General features: G+C 44.1%; 1 protein-coding gene across 1 annotated transcript; it reads right to left on the reverse strand.

The window, feature by feature from the left end:
• Window positions 1-1243: 1243 nt before the first annotated feature.
• IFT20 (intraflagellar transport 20) lies at window positions 1244-20266 on the reverse strand. The gene is made up of 5 exons (XM_088449447.1): window positions 20175-20266; window positions 14008-14135; window positions 11307-11392; window positions 5475-5578; window positions 1244-2959 (listed from the first exon to the last, which is right to left on the reverse strand). Exons 2-5 carry the CDS (start codon window positions 14132-14134, stop codon window positions 2878-2880), a joined length of 399 nt encoding a protein of 132 aa, XP_088305573.1. The 5' UTR covers window position 14135; window positions 20175-20266; the 3' UTR covers window positions 1244-2877.
• Between the last annotated feature and the right edge of the window lie 53 nt (window positions 20267-20319).

Below are 20319 nucleotides of genomic sequence, written 5' to 3' on the forward strand. Positions count from 1 at the left end.
AAAGCAATTGAGGCCAAATGGAATAGCTTCCATACATGCCAACTTTTTCGGCTGCATTTAAAGCTGCAATTGGGTTGGTTTAGCGTTTAAAAAACAAACAAAACCCCACATCATCGCTGCTTTCAAATTCTGCATAAAAATCAGCACTTTGGGTAAATCAGATACTTACATTTGGTTCTTTCAATAACCTTGAAACAGTAACTTGTATGTGCGAGAATGAATAATGACTTACTGTACACATACTACATTACTATAATTCCATCTATGGAATATAAACACAATAAGCATGGTAACATGAATGCTATACAGTATAACACTGGCTGGGGCACAGGGAATGTTATGTATTTCCCTTATCGTTAGAAAGAAGTGATGAGATATAAATAAGAATATTGAAATTAAATTGTGGAATTGATTGTACAAGATATCAGCTTCTAGCTATCATTTATCAAGCTCAGTCTATAAAATTACAGAAGCTAATTGGTTGCTATAGGCAACTTCTCCCCTTGTCCACTCCTTATAAGGTTTAATACATTTCCCCCTTAGTCATTGCTAGTGAGGGACTGAGCAGGGAAAGGCTGAATGATATGGTAGGTAAAGATGCATTAGTGCACTATAAGAAAGCATTATTAGGTTGTTGGATTATGAAGGCTGTATACACAGGGGGTGCTCCATATCACAGGAATGCCAGTCCCAATTACCGTATGATAGGGATCTCTCACATGCAGCAGTGTATGTATGATCATACAATAGAATCCAGCAGAATGGCCAAGTGTGGCCGTACCGGAAATCAGTCCGGTCCCTTGGAGCCTGGGGCACGTGGCTGGATCCACTTCTGGATGAGCGCCATAAATCAGTTTATAGATGCATTTCCTTTTTTAGATTACATGCCCGATGTTGATAGTATTGTAAGCCATTAATATTTAAATATCTGAAATGTTTCCTTTACACTGACTATTTCACTTTTTAGTTTCATTCTGTATTGTAATTTAAAGCCACATGAAGGACAATCTCCAATACATATCTTAGGACAGGGGTTCTCAACTGTTTTACTCTTTGGCTGGCTACATATACAGGGATCTATGTACTAAGCAGTGATAAGTGACAGTGACAGAGTGAAAAGTGATACGTATGTGATAAGTGCCAACCAATCAGCTCCCAACTGTCATTATTCAAACACAGCCTGTGAGATGGCAGTTGGGAGCTGATTGGCTGGCACTTATCTCAGACTTATCACTTTTCACTCTGTCACTTATCGCTGCTTAGTACATAGACCCCTTAGAGAATGGATTGGTCAGCAGAACGTTCTGCCTTCAGAGTGGGCGATTGGTAAGCTATACACACTTGCCAATCAGCCTCTCGATATGTCTGGGCTGGCATCTAAATTTGCCCGCCCAGTTGAGAGGTCAGTGTCTGTTTCCTTGCAGCAAGTGTACGGTGGGTTGGCGGACCGCCCGTACACACAAGCACAGATATATATATTTTTAGTTATATCGGCATCACCTGTGCTGCAAGGCTAACCCGATATGTCTGTGTGTCAGGTGTACACACCCGCCAATGCACCTGCGATATATATCGCTTGTCGATACAACGAGCGATAACGCCAAATGTGTACCCAGCATTAGGCTCCCCAAATCTGTACAACAGTAACTTGTTTGCTATATTGAGATACGTTTAGTATCCCAGTACAGGGGATGCTAGCGCTTAGCATACGGACGCCGGAATCCCAACGTGTCAGAAACCCGGCGCCGGCACCCCCGAATGTAAATAACGGTGTTAGGTGGGCGCGGGAGGCATAAGGTGCGGGGAGGGTGGAGGTTAGGTTCAGGCACCAGGGAGGGAGGGTTAGTGTAGGCTGAAGGGGAGGGTTAGGATTACTACCGACATGTGTCGGTATCCTAACCCTGTCGGGATGCGGATGTTGGGATTTTGACATCCGGTACCCGTCCCCCTATGCTTACAGTTTTACAAGCTTATAATTATGTATTTAACCACATATACATCCACAGATTTTCATACATACTTGAAAACATGTTATTCCATCCATGATGGAAACTTATACAGACCAAATTTGTTCCCAGTCCTTTCCCCCCACTTCATCCCCACCCATACCATTGACTATAAAAGTAGGATATTTATTGGCATACACTGTTCATTAGCAACAAGAGAAGAATGATGACCTACAGACATTTCCCAGTTGAGAACCGCTGCCTTAAGCTATATTACTGCAGCTCTATGTATGAAATGTAAGCGGGTATAAAAAGGCAGTGAATTAACACATTTGAAATCAATAATAGCAACTTTGTAACTGCCTCCGCCAAAAGCTAAAAGTGCAGTTATTGGTGGAACCTGGTTAGTGAGGTCCACCATGAACACTATCTGGAAGGACCCCGACATGTCGCGCACGTGTCCAACATGCTGCCTGTCTAAATAAATTTGAGGTCACCAGGAGAAATGAGAGGGTTGGAGACATCCCTGGACCCCCCCACTCCTGTCCTGCAGCCTTTCTTCTTAGTATAGAACACCAAAATACACACTTTCTCCTAATTTACCTTCCAGCTGAGCGATTCCAAATTCAGAAACACCTCAATATTTTCAAATATTTGATAAATTAATGGCTTTTAGCAGGTGTATAACATATATTTCTTAAAATGAAAATCTAAAACAGCACTTGCAGAATGTAATCTTTACATACAAACAGGTCTGTGTAGATGTAAATTACAAATGGGTCCTAAGAGGTTTGTTTCCCCCAATGGAGATTCTGAAGATGAGTCAGGAATCCTGCATCATCCCAGTGTGGGAGAGATGGGAGGGGTCTGCAGGGAAATCCATAGTACAAAATCGCTCTCCCTTTGGGGATTATCCATAAAATGTAACTATTTATTTCTGTAGGGTGAACTGGTCGATAAATTCATTTTGCTCAGCTTCTACTTTACAAAGAGCATCATACTCTATTCGGTATCTGAAAAACAAAAAATAATGAATGTTTATGCAATGAACAATATCTCCTACAATTGCAAACCTGAAATTAGACATAGAGGGAAAGATTTAATGATATGGGATATGCAGTACTGTCTGGATGCATAGAATTATGGATCTTCCTAAAAGCAGCTCCCTAGTTATACAGTGCTGTGATTAACACCCGTTATACAGTGAATGTAGCTCTGATTAGCACTAAGCGGCACCCTCAGGAATCTCAGCATTCAAGAATAAGAATAAATAATGGGTCTCCTCAATTCCTCCTCCTATTGAACCCCACATAAAGAAGGGAAGTGACGGCTGACACATACAGTAGCGAGGACGAAAGAACAAAAGCACAGGGAAGTCAGTGTTCCTCAGAGACTTTGGAGGAAAGAATTATATCAGTAAGTTAAAATAATAAAGACAAAAATAAATCCCCTTTTCTCCATCAGTCACATGGGCAACGCTGACTAACTGAGATATTACCCCCAGAAAAGTAGGCAGGTCAGAGTTAGCACAGAAGTAGATCAGCACCTGCAAATTGTGGCACAGCATTTACACTGTAAAGCTGATCTGTGAGATAGAAGAAAGGGACAGAGCTAGGAGAGCAACCTACAGCCTCCAAATGTTACCCCTTAAACTAGAAACCAGACATCATCATGCTAGTATGTCCAAGCGGCAAGGACTGATAAGTGGCACACATTCTGGCAGCTACGCCTGGCTGGGGGTATGATACTCCAAGAAGGAAGACGATCTTAAAACTGCATTATGAGATCCCAGAGACAGGGTTAGGATGAATCATATCCTGAGGCTCTAGAGCAGTGATGGGCAAGAGGAAAAACCTAAGCATGGGCAAGATGAAGATAATCTAGGTTTATAAACTGTATGATTGTCAGTATATTGCCCACTATTGAAAATAATTATTGCACAGATTCTACCATAGAAAAATAACACATGTGGAGGTGCCCCCCTGAGAGTACAATTGTTCACAAAGATCAGAAGGAGAGAAAGAGAAGAACTTTTTTCTGGGGGGCACTCATTATAAAAAAATCATTTTGGGGGGCACTATATATCAGAGTATTAAAGTATCTTTCTCCATGCGCTAGTAGCCAATTTAGGACCCATCGGAGGATTCTCTGGTGTGTTTAATGAGTACTGATACACGGCACCTTATAAAAGTATATACGAGCCCCCTGAAGGCAACAGCAGAGAGAAGTAATTTTAAGGACAGAGCACAACCCAGAATTGTTACTGATGGGAGCAATGTTTGCAAGCACTGTACAGTTAGGGAAGAACCACAGATGGTGTCTGACTAGTAAATGCAAGAATGTAAAAAGGCTGAGGATCACAGAAACTTTTTGCGAGGATAAAAATGCACTTTATGGTGAACAAAATAACTTGCATCTTGTTAAAGGACATGTCCATCAGAAAGTATCAACGCTTTATTCTCAATTAATTATTTTTTCTTAAAAAAATGTATTTGTTGATTTATGTATGAAAAACTAGCTCCCCCCAAATAAAAAAACGGTTAGAATTTTATAATGCAGATTCAAAATAAAGTCGGTGTAAAAATAAACTTACCGTACTCAAATATGCCTACTAATAACAGAGTCATACTATTTCACTTCTACATTTTTTTTTCTTGTTGACTTTTTTTTTGTCACTCCAAATAGATCTGCACCCGCTGAATAATGGCAGCTTTGAGGGGTCTACACTAAAATGACTGGACTCAGGGGGTCATTCAGACCCGCTCGCGAGCGGCAGGACGCTTGCAAGCGGGTCGATGTTCCCCACTGCGCATGTGCACGACGGAGGGAGCTCCGTCGTGCGCATGCGCGAGACCTGGCTAGCGACGGGCTCACCATCGCTCCGGGTCTCGCACCAAAGGGGGCGTGCTGTCGATGTTGATTGACAGCACGCCCCCTTTGGTGGGCGTGCCTTCCAGACGGAGGCGTTCCCATGGGAACGCCTACCGTCTCAAGCCGGCCCCACTGACATCACTAGTGATGTCAGTGGGAGTGATTTTGGCTCTGATAGAGCCAAAATCACTGCAGGGCTTGCGGCAGAGAGACCCTACCGCAGGGTCTCCGTCGCAAGCCCGATGGTCAAGACCTACGCGACCATCATCATAGACGCACAGCTATGCGACACTCCAAAAAAGGGTAGGAGGGCCCTGATTCAGAGCGAGCGCTCTGGTCAGAGCGTTCAGCTCTGAATCAGGCCCTCAGTTGATGTGCAATCTGCATGTGCCAAACGTTTATCCCAGGAGGCGTCTATCCAAGTCTCGCAAACACAACAGGATATGTAAATGTTAGCGGTTCTGGTAAACACTCTAGAGTGCAGTTCTCATGCACAGGTTCCCTCCATAATGGTGGGGGAAGTAACAGGATTACAAAATAATTTCTATTGCTTGCACCGGCAACTGGTCATTATCATTATCACCCTATATCCACACCTCCAGGAGTCGGGCTGTAGTGTTAATGGGACGATTGTTCACCACCCTCCAGCAATCATACCTTTCTAACTGCATCTTCTTCTCTGCTATCAATGCGTGCAGCTGCTGCTGCTGTGCCTCTCGTTGTTTAGCAATGGACTGTAACAGATTACGGGCTCCGATGGCCTAGAGAAGCACAAACGAAAAATATTCACATTATGGCAAGTAAAAATGTCAAAAGAAATGAATACTTGCATCTTGAAACGATGCTGATTATTGCACCAGTAACATATGTTGGGGTAAATAGCTCCAACGTGTGTTACCTGTGTTACTGGGTTGTAGAGATTTTACAAACAAGCCTTTCTCCTGTGTGACTGTACCGGATGCTCCAATAAAAGCCATTATTACTAGCACCAGTAATATATGCCGTTAATTACTGTCAGGAATGTTTCTGTACAAATGAATAAAAGATAAATAAAGCTAAGCCAGCTGTATTAAACAAGCTATAAATGAAAATCAATAAAAATTAAGGTGCGTCTTATCAAACAAATGATTTCTGTACTCTCCTAACATAACACCATACTCAGATAAATGTATCACTGCAGGCACTCCAGAGTCCATGGATAAAAGGTTATTAATGGATGTTATACTGCTGTGTATATTTAGCGTTATCCTATATATATATATGGCGCCACAAGGGGTCCGCAGCGCCGTACAAAGTGCAGAAACAGAAACCGTTACTGTATGAACAAAAGCATAGTGCTCCATGAAATACCATCAAAGAGAGATGTTCAGATACATAAGATGACTTCAATCACTTTCTGACTTTTTTTTCAGGGTCACTGTAAGTTTTCAATCTGCCCCTGCATATCCCCCCTTCATGTTGGCAGTTAGTGCATGTTCACATAACTATTCTTGTTGACTAATTGCATTGCACTATATATGTATATCTGTATAGGGATCATTGATCCCTTAGTCTGCAAAATATTCCACTACATTAAGCACTTCAGACCGGGATGGAAGCGATGGCAATTTTTATGCAATTCTGCTGCAGGATTTAAAGTGGTGATTTATTTTTAAAGACAAAACCAATCAGTTCCAGTGTTCTCCCCAGAAAATTTTGCCAGCCGGGTGGGATCAATAGGTAGCCGGGTGGGGGCCTTCAAAATAAACAGTGCCCAGATACTGCCCAATTTTTAGAGGGACTTTTTTTTTTTTTTTTTAACAGTACTCAGCTGCTGGCTACACAGGAGGGTGCTCAGTTACAGGTGGCCACAGACACAGAGTGGATGCAAGAGGACCACTCTCTTTACTGTTCGCCGGCGACTGTCAGTCACTGTTCCCGCTGGCGACTGCAGCACCCTATTGGCCAGTGTCAGTAAGAGCAGGGGGAGATAATGGTCATTGTTAGTATGAGAAGGGGGAGATATTAATCAGTGATAGTAAGGGGGATAATAGTCAGTGTCAGTAAGGGGAAGGGTGAGGATACTGGCTAGCTGGAGGAGGTTATCGTGATGCTGCCGGGTGTCAGCGCTGAAGTCCCTTATGTGGCCAGCCAGCTGATCGTTGGGACAGTTGGCATGGTGATGCCTCACATGGAGCTGATCTTAAAGGATGGCGGCAGGCTGGACACTCTCTCGTAGCGTGATGGTAAATATCACACTGCAAAAGACAAAGCCGTTTCCTAGTGGCCACTGGGAGTAATGCTGCTGCTGCCTGCGTGACCCGGCTGTTACATGGCGTCCGGCGGCTCACACTCTGGCCCTCATTCAGAGGCGGTCGCAAGAAGCGAGCGCTCGCTCTGAATGAGGACGGGCACTTGTCTAATCAAGTGCGGCCTCCTGGTAGCTAGCTAAGCTGTGGATTACCACCCACAGCTTTAGCGACCGACCAGGTTGATGGCTGCGATGGTCAAGACAACTGCAAGCCCCAGGGAGCTTCCTGCTCTGATTGAGCAGGGAGCTCCCCACTGACATCACTGCTGATGTCAGTTCGGCCGCCCACAAAACGGCAGGCATTTCTTAAGGAACGCCTCAGTTTGTGAAACCACCCCCCCGCCCACAGAACGGGGCGAGCTGTCTATCAACATCGACAGCCGCCCCTTTTGTAGAGAGGTCCGTAGCGAGAGAATTTCTCTCTCGCTCCAGGGCTTGCGCACGCGCAGCGCGGCCACTGCGCGTGCCTAAACATCGACCCGGTTGCGAGCGCTCTGCGCTTGCGACCGGGTCTGAATGAGGTCCTCTGTCCCGTGTGTTACTCCCAATCCTCCTCTTATACAAGGGGAGAGATCTTCTCTGCCCTGCTGTCTGACACCGCCTGCCACTGTGACTTTTGGCCGCATCACAGTGACAGGCGGCAGTGCTCAGTGCAGCTCCACTCTCAGGATGTTACAGTGCCGGGCACTGGGGGATTCTTACCGGGCACACCACCCGAAAAATAAAGCGTGGGGAGAACACTGAGCTCTAAATAACGATGAAAAATTGCTACATTTGCCAAATCAGGAGCCATTAGATTCTGGCCCAAGTCTATTTACATAAAACAAGCCTTTAAACTCAGAATGTTAAAGGGAAAGTGTCACAAACATCCAAACTAAGGGCCTGATTCAGAGCCGAACGCTCTGACCAGAGCGCTCGCTGAATCAGGGCCCTCCTCCTTGAAAATGGAGCGGCCTCCTCGCCACTCGCATAGCTGTGGGTGACCACCCACAGCATATGCGAGCGTCCATGATGATGGTCGCGATGGTCTTGACCATCGCGACCATCGGGCTTGCGACGGAGACCCTGCGTTAGGGTCTCGCTGCCGCAAGCCCTGGAGTGATTTTGGCTTTATCAGAGCCAAAATCACTCCCACTGACATCACTAGTGATGTCAGTGGGGCCGGCTTCAGACGGTAGGCGTTCCCATGGGAACGCCTCCGTCTGGAAGGCACGCCCACCAAAGGGGGCGTGCTGTCAATCAACATCGACAGCACGCCCCCTTTGGTGCGAGACCCGGAGCGATGGAAAGCCCGTCGCTCGCCGGGTCTCACACATGAGCAGTGGGGGAACATCGACCCGCTTGCGAGCGGGTCTGAATGACCCCCTAAATCCTTTCATATAATTTCAAGTGAACCAAAATTCCATACACCTGACACCTACTAATGCATTCCCTTTCCAACATATTCCTATTTTCTGATGCAATACAGGACTTTCTCTGACCCCATTATTTATTTGCAATACAATGCTCAGTATATTTGGTGCCTATTTCATTCACCTATCTGCAGGCAGTGCAGTACATGATGCCAGTTTATTTGTGGTGAGAACATATTCGGTGTATTACCATAGAAGTAAACACATGAAGGACAGTTGAGTGTTGCCTGTACATGGTAGGTTTTGCAATAGAGAACAAATACACAAAATATCAGATTTTATCAAACATCTATAATCATTCTGTCGTCAGCAATATTAAAAAATAAAATAGATTCATCTTGCATTGTACAGTTTAATTCAGACACTAAAAGTAAATAAAACTACAGCTGTGATACAAGATCGCTGATATTCTTTTGTTCAGGTGTGTTGAAGCTCCCATCTGTACACAGCATAGGAAAGAATTTACCTACAGTATGTGGGGAAGATGCTGGTGATATTAAATGTGTCGAGTTATGACGGGCAGTAAGATCTCTTCTGGACTATTGCCGAGACATCAGAATCCTCTTATTCATTAACATTTATTTATCAAGCACCAGAATATTATGTGGAGCTTTACAAATGGATTGGCAGTACCTGATGTATAATCTATGGATGGGAATCGAGTGATAAAACATCGCAGATATCAATGTTTCACTTACGATGTTCTATGTTTTTTTGCCATTGAGAGCGAGATTGCAATGTTTGCACACCATTGATGGTTTTCCTCCGATGTCTTCATGTCTTAGGAAGCAAGCTGCTCATTGTATCTTTCATACATTAACTTCAGCACTCCCAGGCCGAGGCGATGGAGATGTGCTGCAGCATCAGTTGGTTACGCTGTACAAGTCGCCAGTGTCCTGTGTATGTGGAGTGAGACTCAACCACTGCCTGCAGCAGTTCTTCACAGGCTCTCCACAACAAGGAGACACCCAGCTGAGCACTGTAATAATCTATATACCCATACAGAACCAGACATGTCACTCGTCTTTACTCACTGTGCACTGAGAATAAAGGGAAATGCCATCTCCTAAGCATCATTTACACTTGTACCTGGTCTATTTGCTGAGGTTTAAAGGTCTCCTGAGAGGGAGGTATATGACCAGTACTGTAGGTGCTGCTTCCGGTACTAACTTAGTTGTAGAGAACCCCTGTGTATGTCCATTCCAGTGTCACCAGGTATACATAGCACAACATTAATTCCATAACTTCAACCTGCTTCTGCTCCTGTCAGATCAGCTGTAATGATTATACTTGGGAGCTCTCCGAGTTTATGGATTAATCACGGGTCACTCATGCCAATGCCCTTTATTACATGTTGTTTGTTAGCTTTCTGCAGTTAGCGTCACATAATAAATGCTTTGTTTGCATCTTGCAGGTTTCATACTCAATGTTGATGATTTTCTTATGAACAGAAGAAAAATGATTTATGCTGTGAGTTTCTGTATACTCTGTGATGCTGCCCTAGTTATGTACCATTGCTTCTAGAAATCTCAGGTCTTTGTTTCATTATATGGCTTTTCTACGATAACCAATAAAACTGAAGGATGATAATGACTGAGGATACAGGCCCTGATTCAGAGCCGGACGCTCTGACAGAGCGCTCGCTCTGAATCAGGGCCGTCCCTCCTACTTTTTGGAGCGGCCTCCTGTGTGACCACCCACAGCTATAGCGAGCAGCCAAAATGATGGTCGCGATGGTCAAGACCATCACGACCATCGGGCTTGCAACGAGACCCTTGCGGTAGGGTCTCGCTGCCGCAAGCCCTGGAGTGCTTTTGGCTCTATCAGAGCCAAAAGCACTCCCACTGACATCACTAGTGATGTCAGTGGGGCCGGCCCCAGACGGTAGGCGTTCCCATGGGAACGCCTCCGTCTGGGCAGCCAAACCCACGGCACGCCCACCAAAGGGGGCGTGCTGTCAATCACCATCGACAGCACGCCCCCTTTGGTGCGAGACCCATAACGACGGCTTGGCCGTTTGGCTCTATCAGAGCCAAAAGCACCCCCACTGACATCACTAGTGATGTCAGTGGGGCCGGCCCCAGACGGTAGGCGTTCCCATGGGAACGCCTCCGTCTGGGCAGCCAAACCCACGGCACGCCCACCAAAGGGGGCGTGCTGTCAATCACCATCGACAGCACGCCCCCTTTGGTGCGAGACCCATAACGACGGCTTGGCCGTTTGGCTCTATCAGAGCCAAAAGCACTCCCACTGACATCACTAGTGATGTCAGTGGGGCCGGCCCCAGACGGTAGGCGTTCCCATGGGAACGCCTCCGTCTGGGCAGCCAAACCCACGGCACGACCACCAAAGGGGGTGTGCTGTCAATCACCATCGACAGCACGCCCCCTTTGGGGCGAGACCCATAACGACCGCTTGGCCGTCGTTATTCGGGTCTTGCGCATGCGCACTTGGGCAACATCGACCCGCTTGCGAGCGCTCAGCGCTCGCGAGCGGGTCTGAATCAGGCCCACAGTTCTAAGGCTGGAGCCATAACCTGCATCTTCTCTGCTCAGGCTATAAGATCACTTTCATGATGTCTTCTAGCTGTTTTTATACTACAATTTCTATTACAATGTATGTAAGACTGTGGTGTAGGGATGGGAATTGAATGATGAAACATCGGTAACATTGATGTGGCATCAATGTTTTGTGGTCAATGGGTAAAACATTGGTAATATTTAGATGTCCCATCCCTAGTATAATTGTTTGCGGTTTAAAACCCTGATAATAAGAAAACCATCTTACCTTCATCTTCTCATTCTCTGTTTCTTTAGCCAGTTGATCAACAAGATCAATCAAACCTCCAACTATTCTCTGAAAGTCGCCTATTTCTGAAATTGGAGAGAAATAATGTGTTCTAGTATTATCTCAAATATCAGTACCAATAATATATACACAGACACCACTACATACGCAAGCAGCTTGGTGATAAAAATGTCACATGGGAAAGCCAGATACCTGTATGTTTAGTTACGCTTTAGGGGTTGCAATGGATGATGGGAAGTGTAGTTTATTGTCACAATCATTGTACACAGAGATATGATTAAACTGTAGGCTGCCCTTCCTCCTGCAGAACTGCATTTCAAGTGACTAAAAGCCAGAAAGAAATACTGGGGTATAAAGGGGCTCCTACAAAAGATTTGTCTACAGATGCGTCCTCAGACACTATTGGCGTAGTCGCGTCAAACAGGCCTTCTCTGCGTGCCAGGTCCACATGACACGGTTTGCAGCAAACATCTTTTTTGCTCGAAAAAGCGTCATAGTCGCATTGCAATACAACAAAACACCTTAACAAGACAGCACTAATTCATTTCATATGCAACACTTGTATATCTGTGTGTGACTGAGTCTGAATCTGTATATAAAGTGCTACCATGCAGCGGCCGCTGCTTTTTTTTCACAAGTCGTCCCAGTGTGCGTCATCTGCAACTTTGTACATATTTAAAACTGATCCTGTGCTGTATTAGTCGCAGCCCAGCAGCTCTGGTACAGGTTGAGTGATGTTTTGCTGCCTCTGTGGTGCACACAAGGCGCAAATTTAAAGAAAAAGTTGCTATGCTACCCCGCTCAGAGTGCCTGACTCATGTCAGACGCCTCACACCTCATGGCGTATTGAGGCTAGGGGGTATCTCCACGTCTATAAACCCGCACTTTAGTAAATATACCCTTAGGTGCATGCTCAACATCTGTATGCTCAAATTAAAAAGCAGACACAGTCCTTGTAAAAATATACAATTTACCACATCACATTACCCTTAATTATGCGATAAAAATGATCTGGCTGTTACAGGTGAACAACCATAATTGTAAAAAAAAAGCATATAATGCCAAGTACACATACATTTTTGTGTGATTGATTTAATGTGTTTTAGCTCAGTATGTGTAACAGGAAACAGTAACTTGCCTCCTAGATCATGTTACTCTCACACATCGCACCCTGGCGGCCTGAATATTTACACAAGATTCTCTACCTGAGCTGGACTACCTGGCCGTAGCACCCCTGAGTTATTTATTACCAGTTATTTATATAGTGCATACACTTTACAGGCAATATTTGGCTTTACACATCAGGCCCTGCCCCAATGGAGCTTACAATCTATATTCCCTACCACATGTGTACACACGTACACTCTAGGGTAAATTTTTGTTGTGAGCCAATTAACTTACCTGTATATTTTTGAATTGAGGGAGGGAAACTACACAAGCACGGGAAGAATATAAAACCTCCACACAGGTTAAGGTCATGGTCTCAGTGCTGTGAGACAGTAATGCTAACCATTACACCAACCGTGGTGAAAAATGTTGCTTCTTTTCAAATTTGTTACATTTGCAAGTTTTTAATAAACACCATGCATAGTTACCAGGACTCTAAGTGCAGAAGCACACTATTTCAATTGTCTCTTTTTGTGACACCAGTTTCACCAGGAGCGGATGCAGACTAGAATGCAAGTCACCCATAACTGCCCCCGAGTTGTGTGCACAGAACTCAATAATATAGGGCCTGATTCAGAAGTGGACGCTATGCCGATGTTTGCAGAATTGAGCGATTATTTTTGTACTGCGCATGCGTCCCAATGGAGGACTTACGGGGAGATGTATTAACCGCCGAAGAGGCATCAGCGCACGTTATGTGCGCTGATGCCTCTTCTCCCCCATGTATGATTGGGGGTCTGGGCGGTAAATGACAGGGGCGCGTTATCGGCGCTGCTATCTTCAAGATAGTAGCGCCGATAGCCTGGGCTATGTATGAACAGTCAGTTCGCCTGACCGTTCCCTATCGACAGCTGCAGCCCGGCGATGCCCAACCCCCAAAGCAGGGACAGCGCTGTCCCTGCTGCTGCCGGCTCCAGGGCTGCACACGGGATCTTGCGATACTTGCGAGATTCCGCGCATGCTCAGTGGAGCCGGCCGGGACTGAGACATAGTGCAGCAGCAGGGACGCATTGTGCAGTGCATCCGACAGGGAGTTATCACTCTCCCACTCCGGCTGATGCGATGTTCATACATTGTTAGTGCTTCCTGCTTCGCAGTGTTTGTGTTCACAGTTGCAGAGCCTATGGAGGCTTCCATCCAATGGACATTCTGAGCAAACAGAGTTGCTCAGAGGATTGATGGTGCGGCCTTCTACGCAAGCTTCGGATTAACGCAGCCGGTGGGAGTCTCTGTACAAATCCTAGAAGCTGCGGCATTAGCATATTTTTGTAGAAGTGCTGCATACGAAATTACAATCGCGATGGGATTTCAGTGCACCTCTGAATCAGGCCCATAATGATCAGGGCCTCAGCTGAGCAACCAACACTGGCAAAATTAAGTGACAATTGTCTAATGATTTTCCATAATTCAAGGAACTAAATCCTGTCCTGTACTGTGCATACAAATGAGAAGAGGATGATTGTCTGAGTGACCTCTTCTCATTTCCATGAGTCCATGTGAGAAGGTGACTTACTGTCTACAAACTCCCTGCATTCCTCTTTCAACTCTACTGTTTGCTGAGAGACCTCTGGATCCAAGATGCGCAGCTTGTTGAGTTCATCAAAGTGCATCCCAGCTTCCGACAGGGAGTCTTTGGCCATTCTATTCAAACACAGAACATATACATTACACACACGCATGTAAAAGGAATAAATGGACATATCTAGCTTTGGGAACAGACCGTAACCTGCCCTGAATGTTTTATACAGTTCTGGACATAGAAGAGATTTATAATGATAAACGATTATGATTACTTGGCATATGTGATTGCTCTTATTCAGTACGCCTCTAATTATACTTTGCCACACACTGGCTGTCTGATGATAAAGGATGCACCGTGTAGTGCGACTGCCGATCCGTCAGCAGACGGATCGTGCTGTCACTGCCGGCATTCGTGCAGTCCCTGCAGACCGCACGATATGCCGGCTCTCACCTCCACAATTTGAATGGGATCGTACATCGCATCCAAGGTCAGATGGTTTTGCAGGAAGACCTGGGGATGCGATGTACGACCCCGCAGCACGATATCAGGTACGATATCGTGCCCATACACGGCACGATATAGCACCTATATCGTGCTGATCCGTCGGATCGGCACGTATATCGTGCAGTGTATGGCCACCTTTACACTTTCATGAATAAGACAAAGTGGCGGCTTCTAGATCTAGTATACACAAAAGGCTTGGAAATACATGACCGTGGGGTCAGCTTATCTCTATACTCAGCAGGAAATAAGATATAGTTACTATAAGTATATCTGTCACTAATACACTGATATAAAACATTTTACTCTCAGAATGAGCACAGCTTTACAAATTCTCACCATTCTCATGGACATGTGTATAAATCTAATGTATCATGGACATGTGTATAAATCTAATGTATCATGGACATGTGTATTAATCTAATGTATCATGGACATGTGTATTAATCTAATGTAGTATGGACATGTGTATAAATAATGTATCATGGACATGTGTATAAATCTAATGTAGTATGGACATGTGTATAAATAATGTATCATGGACATGTGTATAAATCTAATGTATCATGGACATGTGTATAAATCTAATGTATCATGGACGTGTATAAATCTAATGTATCATGGACGTGTGTAAATCTAATGTATCATGGACATGTGTATAAATCTAATGTATCATGGACATGTGTATAAATCTAATGTATCATGGACATGTGTATAAATAATGTATCATGGACATGTGTATAAATAATGTATCATGGACATGTGTGTAAATCTAATGTATCATGGACATGTGTATAAATCTAATGCATCATGGACATGTGTATAAATCTAATGCATCATGGACATGTGTATAAATCTAATGTATCATGGACATGTGTGTAAATCTAATGTAGTATGGACATGTGTATAAATCTAATGTAGTATGGACATGTGTATAAATAATGTATCATGGACATGTGTGTAAATCTAATGTATCATGGACATGTGTGTAAATCTAATGTATCATGGACATGTGTGTAAATCTAATGTATCATGGACATGTGTGTAAATCTAATGTATCATGGACGTGTGTATAAATCTAATGTATCATGGACATGTGTATAAATCTAATGTATCATGGACATGTGTGTAAATCTAATGTATCATGGACATGTGTGTAAATCTAATGTATCATGGACGTGTGTGTAAATCTAATGTATCATGGACGTGTGTAAATCTAATGTATCATGGACGTGTGTAAATCTAATGTATCATGGACGTGTGTAAATCTAATGTATCATGGACGTGTGTAAATCTAATGTATCATGGACGTGTGTAAATCTAATGTATCATGGACGTGTATAAATCTAATGTATCATGGACGTGTATAAATCTAATGTATCATGGACGTGTATAAATCTAATGTATCATGGACGTGTGTATAAATAATGTATCATGGACATGTGTGTAAATCTAATGTATCATGGACATGTGTGTAAATCTAATGTATCATGGACATGTGTATAAATCTAATGTATCATGGACATGTGTATAAATCTAATGCATCATGGACATGTGTATAAATCTAATGCATCATGGACATGTGTATAAATCTAATGCATCATGGACATGTGTATAAATCTAATGCATCATGGACATGTGTATAAATCTAATGCATCATGGACATGTGTATAAATCTAATGTATCATGGACATGTGTATAAATAATGTATCATGGATATGTGTATAAATAATGTATCATGGACATGTGTGTAAATCTAATGTATCATGGACATGTGTGTAAATCTAATGTATCATGGACATGTGTATAAATCTAGCACAAATGTAGTTTTAGAACAGTAGAGGTGGTAAACAAACACTGCATTCCTGGAAATATACACATATTTATAAAATTAAGTGGGGGTTCTATATTTGGTCAATAGACTGTTTTCATGTCTATTTTTCTTAGAACACGAGATATAAGAGGAAATGGAGAGTATACAGTATATAGGCTTGCTGAAATACATGGACTGTTAATTTATTTTATTATTTATTACCAGTTATTTATATCACACAAATATTCCTCAGCACTATACAGAGAATATTTGTCCATTCACATTAGTCCCTGCCCCAGTGGAGCTTACAATCTATATTCCCTACCACATGCTCACACACATACACACTAGGGTTAATTTTTGTTGGGACCCAATTAACCTACCAGTATATTTTTGGAATGGGGGAGGAAACCAGAGCACCCAGAGGAAACCCACGCAAGCACAGGGAGAATATCCAAACTCCACACAGAGGGCCATAGTGGGAATCAAACCCACAACCTCAGTGCAGTGTGGCAGTAATGCTAACCATTACACTGTGCCACTTTCTATGTCCCTGACACTTTGTGCCAAGAGAAGCTGCCCTGACCTCGGCTACGTCCCTGGAAATGCACTGTCTGCCGCCTGTTCACAACTTGGCTACATCCCAGGAGATGCACTGTCTGCCGCCTGCCCCAACCTCTGCTACGTCCCTGGAGATGCATTGTCTGCCGCGACCTCGGCTAGGTCCCAGGAGACGCACTGTCTGCCACCTGCTCGACCACGTCCCTGGAGATGTACTGTTTGCCGCCTGTTCAACCTCGGCTACATCCCAGGAGATGCACTGTCTGCCGCCTGCCCCGACCAACGGTACGTCCCTGGAGATGCACTGTCTGCCGCCTGCCCTGACCTCGGCTATGTCCCTGGAGATGCACTGTCTGCGGCCTGCCCTGACCTCGGCTATGTCCCTGGAGATGCACTGTCTGCCGCCTGCTCAACCTTGGCTACGTCCCTGGAGATGCACGGTCTGCCGCCTGTTTGACCTTGGCTACATCCCAAGAGATGCACTTTCTGCAGCCTGCCCCGACCTCTGCTACTTCCCTGGAGAAGCACTGTATGCCGCCTGCCCTGACCTCAGCTACATCCCAGGAGAAGCACTGTGTGCCGCCTGCTCCAACCTCGGCTACATCCCAGGAGAAGCCCTGTGTGCTGCCTGCTCCGACGTTGGCTACATCCCAGGAAATGCACTATTGATTCTTCTATATTGCTCAATTAATAAAATAATGTTTAAAAAATAAATAAAGGTGTCTTGCTTAACAGGAACTGTGTAAGGAATAAGGGCAAGGCATAGTAGGGCTAAAAAAAGCTTTATCCCTAAAAGGTCAACAGAGATGAGTTTAGAAATGGTGTATATTATATAATATATAGGAAAACATAGATGGCCCGATTGAGAGGGGCACTTAATGTTGATGCCACACACAAGCAGCCTATGTTTTAAGTTTGTGCATATAAATAAATTGGGGTCCCCCTCCTGAGGATTAACACAGCCAGACCTGGCAACAGTAAACTACATGTACAGGTGCCTTTTTACTTTAACTGGTATGTGCACCCTGACCACAAATCTATAAAATACCATGCAAGGCATCTGGTCAAATAGGTCATGAAAATATGAATGGGTATGTATACATTTACAGTATATGCACTATGCAGCGAAATCATCAATACATCGTGCACATGGAATATCTGGGGCTGGACATCTGAGACAGAAGAAGCTGAACTCACAGCTCAGTGATCCAGAGGCACAGGGGAGACTGGCTTCCTGGCTGTGGACAGATTAAGGCCCACATGGGCCTGGAGCTGAAATTTACAAAGGGCCTATTGTGTGCCGCCTCAGCGGGTGTGACTAGTGATGCGGTGGGGCATGACCAGTGCTGTGGGGGTGTGATAAATAGGTAGAACACCTGCGCTTAAACCACATATAATATAACACTGATAGACAGTTAATCCAGATTTTAAAAAATGGTTTTAATACATCAATAAAAAAATGTATACATAAAACATGAATGATTTGCTCTGAATGAGCTGATAAATGCTCTTAGAACAAAGGCACAAACCTAGGTGCAATAAAGTACATAGACTATAGAGATCCACTTAATCCGCTCCTGGTTAAATGATAGCTACAGTCAATGGTATTAGGACTGATTCTCATTGAAATGGTAAATTCATCACTCCTGGTGAAGCTGAGCGACCATTGCTCAGGGAAACGTGTTGAGACACAAATCACACTTATTTCCGGACTCCAGTGCTACTTTGGATTACATTGGACTATTTCTCTTTACCTTGGAACTGTATGCAGCCTTTTGGAGGATTCCTTATATTTGTGCTTCAACTCCATCCTTGATGGTCTGGATGCCAGAGGATTTCCCCAGGAACTACTCATCCATTATTGATAAAGTTCTGCTGCCCTGACACAATTTACCATTTCAATGAGAATCAGTCCTAATACCATTGACTGTAGCTATCATTTAACCAGGAGCGGATTAAGTGGTTCTCTATAATCTATGTACTTTATTGCACCTAGGTTTGTGTCTTTGTTCTCAGAGCATTTATCAGCTCATTCAGAGCAAATCATTCATGTTTTATATATAATTTTTTTTTATTGATGTATTAAAACCATTTTTTAAAATCTGGATTAACTGTCTATCAGTGTTATATTATATGTGGTTTAAGCGCAGGTGTTCTACCTATTTATTACTACTGTACTTTAGAGGGTCTGACAACCCTATACACCTGCAGCTTCAGGTCAGCGCATTAGAATTGTTTTTCATTTAGTGTTTTTTGCTGTGGGGGTGTGGTATGCATCACGGGGTGTGGCTAGTGCCTTCCTTTAATCTCCTCCACTCTACTTATATCAAAAATGTGATGTGAAAGTGTACAAACAAAAAAAGAAAAATGGCACTTACTGATCACATGAATTTGAACCCTCTCTACAAAAGAGCATGTGGGTCAATTAGTGACGTCATGAATGTGACATCTCTCTATATAAAAAGGACCTAATCTTATTACTAGTTATTCCAAGAAAATATTGGATCTATATCCCATAGTGAGAACAAAAATAGTGGCTCAGCGAAGCTTATACCGGTATACATATACAGTATATGTACACACACACATACATTATGTATTTAATAGCAGACAGATGCGGCACACCAGGGACTGGCACAATGTAAAAAAAATATGTGGTGACAAGTTCTACATTGTGCCAGTCCCTTTATGGTTTGGTTTTGGAAGGCACCAGGGCATCATATACAGAACTGACTGACTTACATAAGTGTTCGGCGGCAGCAGTATGAGGTGACAGTCTCCTGTGGGCCTATTTTCAATGGGGGGCAGCACCACCCGTCCCATTGGTTATCTGGCCCTTCCAAGTAATATGGCCTGTGTACCCGCCATGCTGTGCCAGACCACACTGCTCCACCATGAGAAGGAATACACGGGCAGGAGCAGAGGGACAGATATGTAAAAGCTACACCCCGTGGTCCTCATCTGCACAGATGGGGTGAGTACACAGTGCAAGGCTGCAGTAGAATAAGAGCAATGCCTGCAACTGAATTTAAAATCATTATAAAGAAATATCAAGTTGTAAGTTCTAAAATGGTTTTCTAGCTATTATGGAACTGCAACTCCCAGAAAGACCCTAGAGGCTGTCATAGTAATAGACAAAGTGTGTGCATAACACTTGCTCCATCTTTATAGGGGTCTAGAAATTCACTATAACAGGTCACACACATCTTAGGGAGAAACGGACAATATATAGCCTGTGATGACCGGACACAGGGAAGAGGCGATGGTCCCTGCACGATATTACCTGCTGTCACGGTTGCTGCTGCTGGGCCGCTAGGTCCGTCTCCCTCTCCCAGCTCTGGCTGCCACGGCGACAGCCGGCTATTGTTTACCGACGTGTTTCCCTGGAACGCATCAGGTACCATAGAGACAAGGCGGAAGTGGCATCC

This window comes from Taudactylus pleione, unplaced genomic scaffold, assembly GCF_031769625.1.
Source record: "Taudactylus pleione unplaced genomic scaffold, aTauple2 ptg000485l, whole genome shotgun sequence".
In the NCBI taxonomy this organism is placed as follows: domain Eukaryota; kingdom Metazoa; phylum Chordata; class Amphibia; order Anura; family Myobatrachidae; genus Taudactylus; species Taudactylus pleione.

What these genes read in the sequence shown, in the direction of transcription:
- IFT20 (XM_088449447.1), bottom strand. Translation starts at nt 14,134, where the DNA reads ATGGCCAAAGACTCCCTGTCGGAAGCTGGGATGCACTTTGATGAACTC. An exon ending in ATGCAGGGAGTTTGTAGACA is followed by an intron (nt 11,393 to 14,007) that starts GTAAGTCACCTT and finishes CTCCAATTTCAG; the next exon opens with AAATAGGCGACTTTCAGAGA. An exon ending in CAGAGAATGAGAAGATGAAG is followed by an intron (nt 5,579 to 11,306) that starts GTAAGATGGTTT and finishes GTGCTTCTCTAG; the next exon opens with GCCATCGGAGCCCGTAATCT.